This window comes from Coptis chinensis, chloroplast (assembly GCF_015680905.1).
Source record: "Coptis chinensis chloroplast, complete genome".
NCBI classification, from domain to species: Eukaryota; Viridiplantae; Streptophyta; class Magnoliopsida; order Ranunculales; family Ranunculaceae; genus Coptis; species Coptis chinensis.
In genome coordinates this window covers 112501-127500 of record NC_036485.1, presented here as the reverse complement: position 1 = coordinate 127500, position 15000 = coordinate 112501, and the positions used below count along the sequence as shown (strand labels likewise).

General features: G+C 32.3%; 10 protein-coding genes and 1 non-coding gene across 11 annotated transcripts; 8 read left to right on the top strand and 3 right to left on the bottom strand. All coding sequences in view use genetic code 11, as the record gives it.

Annotated features, from left to right (window-relative positions):
- The first annotated feature begins 3506 nt into the window (after nucleotides 1-3506).
- On the top strand, nucleotides 3507-3770 carry rps15 (ribosomal protein S15). Its single transcript has one exon. It carries the CDS (start codon nucleotides 3507-3509, stop codon nucleotides 3768-3770), a length of 264 nt encoding a protein of 87 aa, YP_009446128.1.
- A 115-nt stretch (nucleotides 3771-3885) lies between these two features.
- Nucleotides 3886-5067, top strand: ndhH (NADH-plastoquinone oxidoreductase subunit 7). Its single transcript has one exon. The coding sequence runs from the start codon at nucleotides 3886-3888 to the stop codon at nucleotides 5065-5067; it is 1182 nt and encodes a 393-aa protein (YP_009446127.1).
- A 1-nt stretch (nucleotide 5068) lies between these two features.
- On the top strand, nucleotides 5069-6918 carry ndhA (NADH-plastoquinone oxidoreductase subunit 1). Its single transcript has 2 exons — nucleotides 5069-5621; nucleotides 6380-6918. Exons 1-2 carry the CDS (start codon nucleotides 5069-5071, stop codon nucleotides 6916-6918), a joined length of 1092 nt encoding a protein of 363 aa, YP_009446126.1.
- A 78-nt stretch (nucleotides 6919-6996) lies between these two features.
- ndhI (NADH-plastoquinone oxidoreductase subunit I) lies at nucleotides 6997-7539 on the top strand. Its single transcript has one exon. It carries the CDS (start codon nucleotides 6997-6999, stop codon nucleotides 7537-7539), a length of 543 nt encoding a protein of 180 aa, YP_009446125.1.
- A 394-nt stretch (nucleotides 7540-7933) lies between these two features.
- Nucleotides 7934-8467, top strand: ndhG (NADH-plastoquinone oxidoreductase subunit 6). The gene has a single exon. The coding sequence runs from the start codon at nucleotides 7934-7936 to the stop codon at nucleotides 8465-8467; it is 534 nt and encodes a 177-aa protein (YP_009446124.1).
- A 249-nt stretch (nucleotides 8468-8716) lies between these two features.
- ndhE (NADH-plastoquinone oxidoreductase subunit 4L) lies at nucleotides 8717-9022 on the top strand. Its single transcript has one exon. It carries the CDS (start codon nucleotides 8717-8719, stop codon nucleotides 9020-9022), a length of 306 nt encoding a protein of 101 aa, YP_009446123.1.
- Nucleotides 9023-9266: 244 nt separating this feature from the next.
- Nucleotides 9267-9512, top strand: psaC (photosystem I subunit VII). The gene has a single exon. The coding sequence runs from the start codon at nucleotides 9267-9269 to the stop codon at nucleotides 9510-9512; it is 246 nt and encodes an 81-aa protein (YP_009446122.1).
- A 97-nt stretch (nucleotides 9513-9609) lies between these two features.
- Nucleotides 9610-11139, top strand: ndhD (NADH dehydrogenase subunit 4). The gene has a single exon. It carries the CDS (start codon nucleotides 9610-9612, stop codon nucleotides 11137-11139), a length of 1530 nt encoding a protein of 509 aa, YP_009446121.1.
- A 287-nt stretch (nucleotides 11140-11426) lies between these two features.
- On the bottom strand, nucleotides 11427-12398 carry ccsA (cytochrome c heme attachment protein). The gene has a single exon. The coding sequence runs from the start codon at nucleotides 12396-12398 to the stop codon at nucleotides 11427-11429; it is 972 nt and encodes a 323-aa protein (YP_009446120.1).
- Nucleotides 12399-12512: 114 nt separating this feature from the next.
- On the bottom strand, nucleotides 12513-12592 carry trnL-UAG. The gene has a single exon. It is a non-coding gene; the product is annotated as a tRNA-Leu (tRNA).
- Nucleotides 12593-13194: 602 nt separating this feature from the next.
- rpl32 (ribosomal protein L32) lies at nucleotides 13195-13368 on the bottom strand. Its single transcript has one exon. The coding sequence runs from the start codon at nucleotides 13366-13368 to the stop codon at nucleotides 13195-13197; it is 174 nt and encodes a 57-aa protein (YP_009446119.1).
- Nucleotides 13369-15000: the final 1632 nt, after the last annotated feature.

The following is a 15000-nucleotide window of genomic DNA, read 5'->3' as shown; positions in this document are numbered from 1 at the left end:
AAAGATCCTATTTCCTTTCTGTCTGAAACCGTGGCACAGATCTAAGCTACAATCCTATCACGGAGATCCGATGAAAACGAAAGGTAAAAAGGGTAATTTTTCTTTTTTAACAGTTTGGGGAATGGAAGCAGAACTGCCCTTTGGTTCCCCCCGAAAAAAACCTTCCTTTTTTAAACCTATTTATAGAGAACTTGAAAAACAACTGATAAAAGTAAAAAATAAATCTTTTCTATATCTAGAAATATTAAAAGAAAGAGCAAAATGGTTTTTAACGGTATCAAAAAAAAAAACAAGATGGGTTATAAAAATAGTTCTATTTATAAAATATATAATGAAAGATTTTGCAAAAGTAAGTCTAATTACATTATTTGGATTGAGGGGGGTATATGAATCGAATATAAAAAATAATAATTTAATAATAAGTAATCATACGATTCATGAATCGTCCATTCGAATTAGATCCATCGATTGGACAAACTATTCACTGACAGAAAAAAAGATGAAGGATTTGACGGATAGGACAAGTACAATCAGAAATCAACTAGAAAAAATAACAAAATACAAGAAAAACATATTTTTAACTCCAGATATAAAAATTAGTCCTAATGAAACAAGTTGTGATAATAACAGATTAGAATCTCCGAAAGAAATTTGGCAGATATTAATATTAAAAAGAAAAAATGCCCGACTAATGCGTAAATGTCACTATTTTTTTAAATTTTTTATTGAAAGGATATACATAGATATCTTTTTACATATCATTAATATTCCCAGAATCAATGTACAAATTTTACTTAAAGAAAAAAAAAAAATGACTGATAAATACAGTTACTATGATGAAACAAATCAAAATACAATTTATTTTATTTCGACTCTACAAAAATCCATTTCTAATATTAGTAATAAGAATTCGCAGATTTTTTGTGACCTCTCTTCCTTGTCACAGGCATATATATTTTACAAATTATCACAAAACCAAGTTATCAACAAGTATCACTTGAAATCAATATTTCAATATCACGGAACAACCCCTTTTATTAAGAATATAATAAAAGATTTTTGTGAAACACAAGGAATATTTCATTCCAAATCAAGACATAAGAAACTTCGCAAATTAGGAATGAATGAATGGAAAAATTGGTTAATGGGTAATGATCACTATCAATACGATTTATCTCAGACTAGATGGTCTAGATTAGTACCGCAAAAATGGCGAAAAAAAATGAATCAAAGTTTTTTGGTTCAAAATACAAACTCAAAAAATTTTGATTCATGTGAAAAAGACCAATTAATTCATTACAATAAAAAAAACAATTATGCAATGAATTCATTACCGAGTCAAAAAGATAAATTAAAAACCTACAAATATGATCTTTTATCAAATAAATATATTCATTATGAAGATAAAAAGGGTTCATATATTTCTGGGGCGCCGTTACAAGTAAATAAGTCCCGGGGGATTCCCTATAATTACAACACATATAATTCTGAATTTTTTTATTTGCCAGGAGATATAGATCTTAGTAATTATCTACGAAAAGATTATATTATTGATAGGGATAGAAAATATTTTGATTGGAGAATTATTAATTTTTGTCTTATAAAAAATATCAATATTGAGGAATGGGCAAATATAGATATCAGAGCCGACGCCAACATTAATAAAAATACTAAGACTCCGGGACTAATTATTATCAAACAATTGAAAAAATCGATACAAAAAAAATGGATAATAAGGATATTTTTAATCTCGATATTTATAAACAAATCAACTCATCCAATCAAAAAAATATATGTTTTGATTGGATGGAACTGAATGAAGAAATACTAAATTGGCCCATATTTAATTTGGAAATTTGGTTTTTGCCAGAATTTGTGTTACTTTATCATGCATATAAGATTCAACCACGGATCATACCAATAAATTTACTTCTTTTAAAATTAAATATAAATCAAAATTTTAGTAAAAATATCAACGAAAAAAAAAAAAAAAAGGTTCTTGTTTCCTTAAAACAAAAAAAATTGCTTGAATTTGGATTTAAAAATAGAAAACAAAAAAAAAAACAATTTAAAAAAAAAAAAAAAAAAAAAAAAAAAAAAAATGTTCGTGTATCATCTAATCAAAAAAAATTGCTTGAATTTGGATTAGAGAATAGAAATCAAGAAGAAAAACAACAGTCAGTCCGAGGAAATCTTGGATCAACTGCGCAAAACCAAAATAATATTGTATTGGATCCATATTCATCAAGAAAAAAAAAAAAAATTAAAGAAGATTTTGGGGTATCGGACATTCAAAAACGTAGAAACAAAAAGCAATCTAAGAACAGCATAGCAGCGGAGCTAGATTTATTCCTGAAAGGATATTTTATTTTTCAACTGAGATGGGAACATTTTTTTAACCAAAAAATAATCCAAAATATCAAGGTATATTGTCTACTGCTTAGATTGATAAATCCAAAGGAAGTTGCTATATCCTCTATTCAAAGAGACGAAATGAGTATCGATGTAATGCTGATTCCGAAGATTACAACTCTTACAAAATTGATAAAAAAGGGAATATTTATTATTGAAACGGTTCGGCTATCCATAAAATGGGATGGACAATTTCTCATGTACCAAACCATAGCTATTTCGCGGGTGCATAAGAGTAAGCACCAAACTAATCGAAGATATCAAGCAAAAAAAAATATTAATAATAATGGTATTAGTGAATCCATTGCACAACATGAAAAGTTGTTTGGGAATAGAGACGAAAATCATAATGATTTTATTGTTCCTGAAAATATTTTATCTCCCAGACGTCGTAGAGAGCTTAGAATTCAAATTTGTTTAAATTCGAGAAATTTCAATGTTGGGGAAAGAACCAAAGTTTTTTGCAATGGGAATAATGCAAAGAACTGTGGTAAATTTTTGTATGAGGATAAGCATCTTGATGTAGATACAAATAAATTTTTTAAATTAAAATTATTTTTTTGGCCCAATTATCGATTAGAAGATTTAGCTTGTATGAATCGCTATTGGTTTGATAGCAATAATGGTAGCCGTTTCAGTATGTCAAGGATACATATGTATCCACGATTAAGAATTAGTTGATAATAAATTTCCTATGGATCAAGTGGCATATCTGGTATGGTATATGAAGGCAAACAAATATACGCACGCCTTGTGTTATATTACATTCTGGTACATGATACTGATTCGATGACTTTATCTTAACTTAGGCTTAGCAATTATATCTAGGAATGAATCATCATAATCTTCTTAATCTTAGGTCCAAAGTATTCTCTTTTGTGGGTGGAGAAATGTACTACCCTTTTATATCCATTGTATTCATAATCCGAATAAAATTGATAATTAGATTTGATAAAAAAAGACGTATATGAATAAATCCAGATTATTGTGTATACCAAATAAAAAACCAAATTAAAATGACTAGTATTATTATTACTGATCAGTAAAATACATATCTGTAAAATCTGTAAAAAAAAAAAAAAGGAAAAATTTTTATGGTAAAAAATTTATTCATTTCAGTTATTTCGCAAGAAGAAAATAAGGGGTCGGTTGAATTTCAAGTATTCAGTTTTACCAATAAGATACGTAGACTTACTTCCCATTTGGAATTGCACAGAAAAGACTATTTATCTCAGCGAGGTCTACGGAAAATTCTGGGAAAACGCCAACGGCTATTGGCTTATTTGTCAAAGAAAAACAGAGTACGTTATAAAGAATTAATTAGTCAATTGGATATTCGGGAGCCAAAAACCTGTTAAGTTAATTTGAAGATTTATATTATACTATATTAGATTAGTTATTAGATTTTTAATTTTGATGAACTTCATTTCGTTTTCAGCAATTCATAGAATAATTAATCGGGAAAAAAAATATATGACTGTACCAACTACAAGAAAAGACCTCATGATAGTCAATATGGGTCCTCACCACCCATCAATGCATGGTGTTCTTCGACTCATCGTTACTCTAGATGGGGAAGATGTTATTGACTGTGAGCCCATATTGGGTTATTTACACAGAGGAATGGAAAAAATTGCAGAAAATAGAACAATTATACAATATCTTCCTTATGTAACACGGTGGGATTATTTAGCTACTATGTTTACAGAGGCAATAACGGTAAATGGACCAGAACAGTTGGGAAATATTCAAGTACCTAAAAGAGCGAGCTATATTCGAGTAATTATGCTAGAACTGAGTCGTATAGCTTCTCATTTGTTATGGCTTGGCCCTTTTATGGCAGATATCGGTGCGCAGACTCCCTTCTTCTATATTTTCCGAGAAAGAGAATTGATATATGATCTATTCGAAGCTGCTACAGGTATGCGAATGATGCATAATTATTTCCGTATCGGAGGAGTAGCTGCTGATCTACCTCATGGCTGGATAGATAAATGTTTGGATTTCTGTGATTATTTTTTAACGGGGGTTACTGAATATCAAAAGCTTATTACGCGCAATCCAATTTTTTTGGAACGAGTTGAGGGGGTGGGAATTATTGGCGGAGAAGAAGCAATAAATTGGGGTTTATCAGGACCAATGCTACGAGCTTCCGGAATTCAATGGGATCTTCGTAAAGTTGATCATTATGAATGTTATGACGAGTTTGATTGGGAAGTACAATGGCAAAAAGAAGGAGATTCATTAGCTCGTTATTTAGTCCGAATCAGTGAAATGACGGAATCCATAAAAATTATTCAACAAGCTCTGGAAGGAATTCCAGGGGGACCCTATGAAAATTTAGAGGTACGACGCTTTGATAGAACAAAGAATTCCGAATGGAATGATTTTTATTATCGATTTATTAGTAAAAAGCCTTCGCCTACTTTTGAATTGTCTAAACAAGAACTTTATGTGAGAGTGGAGGCGCCAAAGGGAGAATTGGGGATTTTTCTGATAGGAGATCAGAGCGTTTTTCCCTGGAGATGGAAAATTCGTCCACCAGGTTTTATCAATTTGCAAATTCTCCCTCAGCTAGTTAAAAGAATGAAATTGGCTGATATTATGACAATACTAGGTAGTATAGATATTATTATGGGAGAAGTTGATCGTTGAAATGATAATTGATACGACAAAAGTACAAGCTATCAATTCTTTTTCCAGATCAGAATCCTTAAAAGAGGTTTATGGGCTCATATGGTTACTTGTTCCTATTTTTACTCCCGTATCGGGAATCATAATAGGGATACTGGTAATTGTGTGGTTAGAAAGACAAATATCTGCGGGGGTACAACAACGTGTTGGGCCTGAATACGCAGGTCCTTTGGGAATTCTTCAAGCTCTAGCAGACGGTACTAAACTACTTTTCAAGGAGGACCTTCTCCCATCTAGAGGAGATATTAGTTTATTCAGTATTGGACCGTCTATAGCGGTCATATCTATTTTACTAAGTTATTCAGTAATTCCTTTTGGTTATCACCTTGTTTTAGCCGATCTCAGTATAGGGGTTTTTTTATGGATTGCCATTTCCAGTATTGCTCCTATTGGACTTCTTATGTCAGGATATGGATCGAATAATAAATATTCCTTTTTGGGTGGTCTACGAGCCGCCGCTCAATCGATTAGTTATGAAATACCATTAACTCCATGTGTGTTATCAATATCTCTACGTGCGATTCGTTAGGACATGAACTTCTTTTTACCTATTTTTTTCATCATTCGGGGCGATGAACTAAACCAGATAGTTATATGAGTGAAACAAAACAGCTTAGAAATTGGCAGTAAAAAGAATGAGTCTCATTCCCTAGGTACAAGAGTTAAGCGAGAACGTAAACATAAACAGTAGAAACGCTTTACCCCAAGATTGGTCGATTGGTCATCATAGTTTGAAGCGGGTACAAAAGATCAACTGTATGGGGTTTTTACTATTGTATGGATTACCATACCGGGGATCGAACAAAAATGAGTGGACGGTTAGGAATACCAAGGTACACAAAGGATTAGTAATGGAGATAATGTAGATTATATAAAGATGTATTTCTGCATAAAAATAAAAGGAATCCTGATGGGGCCTTAAGTTGGTAGAAATGACCAAGCAGTACTTCCCCATGATCCCGATCCAGAGTATGCTCTTACCCACTTATTAAACAAATTACTATCAGGAACGAAGTAATCCTTTAATTTATATTATTATTATAAGGAATGAGATCAATTCAGAAGCATTTTTTGGTTATTATGGCAGATGGAATTGCATTGGTCTAATTTGTGACTCTCCGATGTTTACTCTATCTACCCTACAAGTATATCGAGATAATATTGAACCGGTCGTTAGATTTATTTGTGGCCATGGAGGAGCCGTATGAGGTGAAAATCTCATGTACGGTTTTGCAATAGCGATGGGAATAGTGATGTTATCACCGACTATAATTATCTAACAGTTCAAGTACAGTTGATATAGTTGAGGCGCAGTCAAAATATGGTTTTTGGGGGTGGAATCTGTGGCGTCAACCTATAGGGTTTACGTTTTTTTTAATTTCTTCCTTAGCGGAATGCGAAAGATTGCCTTTTGATTTACCAGAAGCCGAGGAAGAATTAGTAGCAGGTTATCAAACCGAATATTCCGGTATAAAATTTGGTTTATTTTACGTTGCTTCCTATCTAAATCTACTAGTTTCTTCATTATTTGTAACAGTTCTTTATTTGGGTGGTTGGAATCTATCTATTCCGTACATATTAATTCCTGGGCTTTTTGGAATAAATGAAGTGGGCGGAGTCTTTGAAACGACAATTGGTATCTTTATTACATTAGCTAAAGCTTATTTGTTCCTGTTCATTCCTATCACAACAAGATGGACTTTACCTAGGATGAGAATGGATCAACTATTAAATTTTGGATGGAAATTTCTTTTACCTATTTCTTTAGGTAATCTATTATTGACAACTTCTTCCCAACTCTTTTCATTGTAAAGGCACAGGATATTCTAGATTCATAACTTCTCTCAAACAAGAGAAAGAAACATCAAATTATTTATAGATATTCAAGATATGTTCCCCATGGTAACTGGGTTCATGAATTATGGCCAACAAACGGTACGGGCTGCAAGGTATATCGGTCAAAGTTTTATGATTACCTTATCCCATGCGAATCGTTTACCTGTAACTATTCAATATCCTTATGAAAAATTGATCACATCAGAACGTTTACGCGGCCGAATCCACTTTGAATTTGATAAATGCATTGCTTGTGAAGTATGTGTTCGGGTATGCCCTATAGATCTACCCGTTGTTGATTGGAAATTGGAAACCCATATTCGAAAGAAACGATTGCTTAATTACAGTATTGATTTTGGAATCTGTATATTTTGCGGTAACTGCGTTGAGTATTGTCCAACAAATTGTTTATCAATGACTGAAGAGTATGAACTTTCTACTTATGATCGCCACGAGTTGAATTATAATCAAATTGCTTTGGGTCGGTTACCAATATCAGTAATTGGAGATTACACAATTCGAACAATTATGAATTCGACTCAAATAAAAAAAGCCACGGGTAACCCACTTGATTCAAAAACAATTACCAATTACTAAGATTAAGTTTTGATCTAAAGTAGTGAAGCTTCTTTCATTTTGCTTGGTCAATAACTAAAAATCCTAACTATGGAGTGATGAGAATAATGGTTTGTTTGCTTTAGATTTAAAACCTCTTCATATATATCTTTGGTGGTTTCGAAATATTATATTTATATAAAATAATATAATTATATTTTGAATAAATATATTAAAAAACAGAAAATATAAAATGAACCTTTCGGATAGAGAAACGGTATTCAATTAATTAAGTATATCTAGATCAACCGGAACCCCATTAGATTTAATTCAACTAGGAACGTATCAAAAAAAAGGGTAACTTCTTTTTTCCCGGTTTGGTCAATCAATAGGGTTATGAAGCATTTCGACTTAATTTATCGCTTTTTTACATAGAATGGATTTACCTGGACCAATACACGACTTTCTTTTAGTATTTTTGGGATTGGGTCTTATAGCGGGAGGTCTAGGAGTGGTATTACTTACCAATCCAATTTTTTCTGCCTTTTCATTGGGATTGGTTCTTGTTTGTACATCCTTATTCCATATTCCATCGAACTCCCATTTTGTAGCTGCCGCACAGCTCCTTATTTATGTGGGAGCAATAAATGTATTAATTGTATTTGCTGTGATGTTCATGAATGGTTCAGAATATTACAAAAATTTCCATCTTTGGGCCGTTGGAGATGGAGCCACTTCACTGGTTTGTGGAAGTATTTTTTTTTCACTAATTACTACTATCCCAGATACATCATGGTACGGGATTATTTGGACTACAAGATCAAACCAGATTATAGAACAGGACTTGATAAATAATGGTCAACAAATTGGGATTCATTTATCAACAGATTTTTTTCTTCCATTTGAACTTATTTCGATAATTCTTTTAGTTGCCTTGATAGGTGCAATTGCTATGGCTCGTCAGTACTAAATACTTAGAAATAATAAGTACTTGTCTTGCTATGTCTTATACCATAAATTCTATTTAATTTATTGTTCATGTATAAAAGAAAAATGCTCTTAGTTCAGTCTATTATGTATTACCAATACCTTCCTTTATTACGTACTTTTTATATTCTTAATCTTAATATAATATTATAATTATATTTTTTTTGGTCAATCGAATCAGTTGAATTGTTGTTCATATTGAAATGAATCAAGATTGGTGAGGAGTTGGTCAATGATGCTCGAACATGTACTTGTTTTGAGTGCCTATTTATTATCAATCGGTATCTATGGATTGATTACAAGTCGAAATATGGTTCGAGCGATTATGTGTCTTGAGCTTATACTGAATGCAGTTAATATGAATTTCGTAACATTTTCTGATTTTTTTGATAGTCGCCAATTAAAAGGAGACGTTTTCTCGATTTTTGTTATAGCAATTGCAGCCGCTGAAGCAGCTATTGGATTAGCTATTGTTTCATCAATTCATCGTAACAGAAAATCAACCCGCATCAATCAATCTAATTTGTTGAATAAATAGTACTAATAGTAAATCATCTAAATAAAATCCACAAATAAAAATTTGTATGTGCGACATAAGCATATGACGCTGTTTGCTAAAACGTAATAAATCAAAGTATCTTGGCCCTCTTTCATGAGCGGATCCAAAAGTAGGTTGATTCTGGTAAATCTAAATCATTGATTCGTCTGGTGTCTACAATATATAATTAATTTACTACTTTACTAGATCGAAAATTTATGAATTTAAAAAATTTAGAGATCCAATGTCACATTCAGTAAAGATTTATGATACATGTATAGGGTGTACTCAATGTGTACGAGCCTGCCCCACTGATGTATTAGAAATGATACCTTGGGACGGGTGTAAAGCTAAACAAATTGCTTCTGCTCCAAGAACAGAAGACTGTGTAGGTTGTAAAAGGTGTGAATCAGCTTGTCCAACGGATTTCTTGAGTGTCCGGGTTTATTTATGGCATGAGACAACTCGTAGCATGGGTCTAGCTTATTGATACGTTCCAGAAAATTCCACTTGAATCCATTTTTTTTATCTTTACCGACAAAAACCCGCGCTCAAAAATTATATATTTTTTTCGAGCGCGGGTTTTTCTGGTCAAAGTGTATCTTGCCTTTACCACGAATAATTTTCCTTGGTTAACAATAATTGTTGTTTTGCCGATATTTGCGGGTACTTTCGTTTTCTTTTTACCTCATAGAGGAAATAAGGTTATTAGGTGGTATACTATTTGTATATGTATATTAGAACTGCTTCTAACGACCTACGCATTCTATTATCATTTCCAATTGGACGATCCATTAATTCAATTAGAACAGGATTATAAATGGATAAATTATTTTTATTTTCACTGGAGACTAGGAATCGATGGGCTTTCCATAGGACCCATTTTACTCACGGGATTCATCACTACTTTAGCCACTTTAGCGGCTTGGCCAGTTACTCGAGATTCAAAATTGTTCTATTTCCTCATGTTAGCAATGTACAGCGGTCAAATAGGATCATTTTCTTCTCGGGATATTTTACTTTTTTTTATCATGTGGGAGTTAGAATTAATTCCTGTCTACCTACTTCTATCCATGTGGGGAGGGAAGAAACGTTTGTACTCTGCTACAAAATTTATTTTGTACACCGCGGGGGGTTCTATTTTTCTCTTAATGGGAGTTCTAGGTATGGGTTTATATGGTTCCAACGAGCCAACATTAAATTTTGAAACATCAGCCAATCAATCGTATCCTGCGGCATTAGAAATAATATTCTATTTTGGATTTCTTATTGCTTATGCTGTAAAATTACCGATTATACCCCTGCATACATGGTTACCAGATACCCATGGAGAAGCACATTACAGTACATGTATGCTTTTAGCCGGAATCTTATTAAAAATGGGAGCATATGGATTGGTTCGGATCAATATGGAATTATTACCCCATGCTCATTCTATATTTTCTCCCTGGTTGATGATAGTAGGCACAATTCAAATAATCTATGCAGCTTCAACATCTCCCGGTCAGCGCAATTTAAAAAAGAGAATTGCCTATTCCTCCGTATCTCATATGGGTTTCATAATTATAGGAATTGGTTCCATAACTGATACAGGACTCAACGGAGCCATTTTACAAATGATCTCTCATGGATTTATTGGTGCTGCACTTTTTTTCTTGGCAGGAACGAGTTACGATAGAATATGTCTTGTTTATCTCGAAGAAATGGGAGGAATAGCTATCCCAATTCCAAAAATATTTACAATGTTCAGCAGCTTCTCGATGGCTTCTCTTTCATTGCCTGGAATGAGTGGCTTTGTTGCAGAATTGGTAGTTTTTTTTGGACTCATTACGAGCCAAAAATTTATTTTAATGCCAAAAATACTAATTACTTTTGTAACGGCAATTGGAATGATATTAACTCCTATTTATTCATTATCTATGTTACGTCAGATGTTCTATGGATACAAGCAATTTTATGATCCAAATTTAAATTTTTTGGATTCTGGACCACGAGAACTGTTTGTTTCAATCTGTATCTTTATACCCGTAATAGGTCTTGGCATTTATCCGGATTTCGTTCTATCACTATCAATTGACAAGGTAGAGGCTATTATATCTAATTACTTTTATAGATAGTTTTCATCACTAAGACATATAAAAAGATAAAAATATATAATTTTTTTTAGCTCGTTGTACAATGAAACCTAAACTTAATAAGTATTCTTTTTCCTTCTTTACTTCTTAAAATTGAAAAAAAAAAAAAAAATGATTAATGAATTGTAATTCGATACTTTTGTAGTTTTTTAGAACCATTTGAACCACTACTTGATTCAAATGGTTCTAAAAAACTCATACAAACTTTTGTTAGATATGCTATTACTATGTAAAAATGTAATATTTAATGTATTCGTAAAGTCTTTTATTCAATTAGATGTTAATGCGAATGAACCATAACTATGTAGCCCTATTCCTAATAGATTTACTCCAAAATAGCATATCCAAATTATAAAAAATCCCATAGAGGACACAATTGCAGAATTGGAGCCTTGCAAATTTTCAGTTGTTCTAGTATGTAAATAAATTGCGAATATGGTCCAAGTAATAAATGCCCAAGTTTCCTTTGGGTCCCAATTCCAATAGGATCCCCATGCCTCATTAGCCCATACTGCTCCCGAAAGAATACCTATGGTTAAAAATATAAACCCGAGACTAATGACACGAGAACTCCAACAATCCAATTGTTGAATTAATTGGTACCTGTGATAGTTTCTAAACGAGATAAAACAATTGTTTCGTAAAACATTGCTTATTTCATTCACGTATTGCAGTTCGCCAAAGTAAAAAGGCCCCATAGTTAAATGATTGTTTTTATATTTACCAAAGATTTCTATATTTTTTCGAAATGTAATAACTAGAAGAGCCACTGATAATAACGATCCACACAGAAGAGCTGCATAGCTTAATACCATCATACTTACGTGCATCATTAACCACTGTGATTGTAGAGCAGGTACTAATATTGTGGATTGATGCATTTTACTTAAAAGACCCGAAGTAGCAAATCCTTGGGTAAAAATAGCACTTGGCGCAGTTATGGCATTTAAATTATTTTTGTGGTTTCTAAAATAGGGAACCATATGAATAATGGAGAAACTCCATGAAAGGAACATTAATGATTCATATAAATTACTTAAGGGTAAATGTCCTGAATAAATCCAACGAATAACTAATAATCCTGTTATACATAAAAAAGTAGCCACCATTCCTTTTTCCGACGAATCATACAGCCCTATGATTTCGTAGACTAATAAGTTCATCAAATAAATGGTAATTAGAATTGAAACAATCGACAAAGAAATGTGAGTTAATATATGTTCTAAAGTAAAAAGTATCATAAAAAATCCTAAAAAAAAGGATGTCCTCCAACAATGGAATATAAACCCGAAATTTTATTCTATACATTATAAGAGTTATTCTAGTATTTCTTTTACTTGTTTTTTTTTTTTAGATGCCGCCACTCGGACTCGAACCGAGATGCTCTAGCACTGCTTCCTAAGAGCAGCGTGTCTACCGATTTCACCATAGCGGCTTGCTCGAAATCATAATAGCCCATCCACCTTCAATCGTCGATATTGAGGGAGGAGATTCAATGCAATATCTTGAGGAACATTAATAAATATAACTCAAATTCCTATTTGAACGTTCAGTAATCCTTACCTTAATTGTAGTGGGGGGGCGGTGTTTGTTTTAACAATGCAATGTCCTTTCGTAAGGGTTAAGCTCTTCTGGAATTGAATTGACGAGTTGTAACTAGACAATTCCGTTCTAAACACATGCCTAGAACTTAAAATTTTTTTATACCCCATTCTTATTTTTTTATTATTTATTCATTTTATCATTTATTTTATGAATTCGAAATTGAAAAAAAAAAGCTTATTATGAAAAGCGAATCGATGGGGAAAATAAGAATCCCCATCTCACAAATAAAACACACAAATAAAGAAGGATTAAACTTTGTTTTGTGCCCCGTTTTTTAGTCCCTTTCTAGTAGACAGACAAATTCTTATCCCACAAACGGCAATGGACAATTACATCTCATTTTTATAAGTTATAAGTTCCAAATATTCATTAATGGTACTGATTAATCTTATAAATTATATTATTTAATTGATTGGTTCATATCAATTCATATTATTCCAAGACTTTATTGCTTGTTTGTCGCACAAAAAAACTTTTTGAATTCCCGGTAAAAAGAGATTTTGCTAAAGAAAAAGCTTTTATCGCCGCCCAATACGCTTTATTTTTCCAAAAATTTTTACGAATACGCTTTTTGGACATAGAAGTACGTTTCTTCGGAACCGCCATTAAAAAATGAAGAGGTTACTCATTGTTATAGTTAAATGTGGAAGACATTTATTGTTCAATTCAATATATATATCTATATCATTTTTTTCTTATATACCGACAAGTATATATTAAATTATATCTGATATCTTCATTCGGATATATATCCACGGGATCCAAGGCTATATAAATCTAATTGCTTGCCGTTGCTAAGAAAAAAAAAATATATATAAGGGGGGGTTAATATTTCCAGTTTTGCGCGAACTGAAGTGACGGGAAACAAATCGACGGATATTGATATTAGAGAATTTATCATCCACAACGAGCCAGTTCACAACCAATGCTTTGGTATACTTTTTTCTTGTTCTATGGATCTAAATTTTTGTAATGTTGAAAATATAATATTATGTATCTTCATAAATATCTTAGTTTATAATTAACTTAAGTAAAGTAGTAACTTTTCAACATTGACTTAATCTTCTCGTTTGACCAATTGTAACTTCTTTTTTTTTTAAGAAATTGAAAAATTAAGTCCTTTCATAGTCTTGATTATAGTTCTTTTTGCTCCTTTCGAAATATATAAGAGCTGGTGAATTGGAAACAATTAAGCAAAAAAAAAGTTTTATTTTATTATGATTATGGAACATACATATCAATATGCATGGATCATACCCTTCGTCCCCCTTCCAGTTCCTATAGCAATAGGGGTGGGGCTTCTCTTTGTTCCGACGGGAACAAAAAATATTCGTCGTATATGGGCTTTTCCTAGCGTTTTATTACTAAGTATCATTATGCTTTTTTCATCCGATCTGTCTATTCAGCAAATAAGTGGCAGTCCTATCTACCAATATGTATGGTCTTGGACCATCAATAACGATTTTTCCTTAGATTTCGGCAACTTGGTAGATCCACTTACTTCCATTATGTTAATATTAATTACAACTGTTGGAATTATGGTTCTTATTTATAGTGACAATTATATGTCTCATGATCAAGGTTATTTGAGATTTTTTGCTTATATGAGTTTTTCTAATGCTTCCATGTTGGGATTAGTTACTAGTTCAAATTTGATACAAATTTATATTTTTTGGGAATTGGTTGGAATGTGTTCGTATCTATTAATAGGTTTTTGGTTCACACGACCAATTGCAGCAAGTGCTTGTCAAAAAGCCTTTATAACTAATCGTGTAGGGGATTTTGGTTTATTTTTAGGAATCTTAGGTCTTTATTGGCTAATGGGTAGTTTTGAATTTCGGGATTTGTTCGAAATAGCCAATAATTTGATTGATAATAATGGGGTCAGCTCTTTATTTCTTACTTTGTGTGCTTCCCTATTATTTGTTGGTGCAGTTGCTAAATCCGCACAATTCCCTCTTCACGTATGGTTACCTGATGCCATGGAAGGTCCTACGCCTATTTCGGCTCTTATACATGCAGCTACTATGGTAGCTGCGGGAATTTTTCTTGTAGCTCGACTTATTCCTCTTTTTACAGCCATACCTTACATAATGAATATAATTTCTTTTGTAGGTATAATAACAATACTATTAGGAGCTACTTTGGCTCTTGCTCAAAGAGACATTAAAAAAAGTTTAGCCTATTCTACAATGTCGCAATTAGGTTATATTATGTTAGCTTTAGGTATGGGATCTT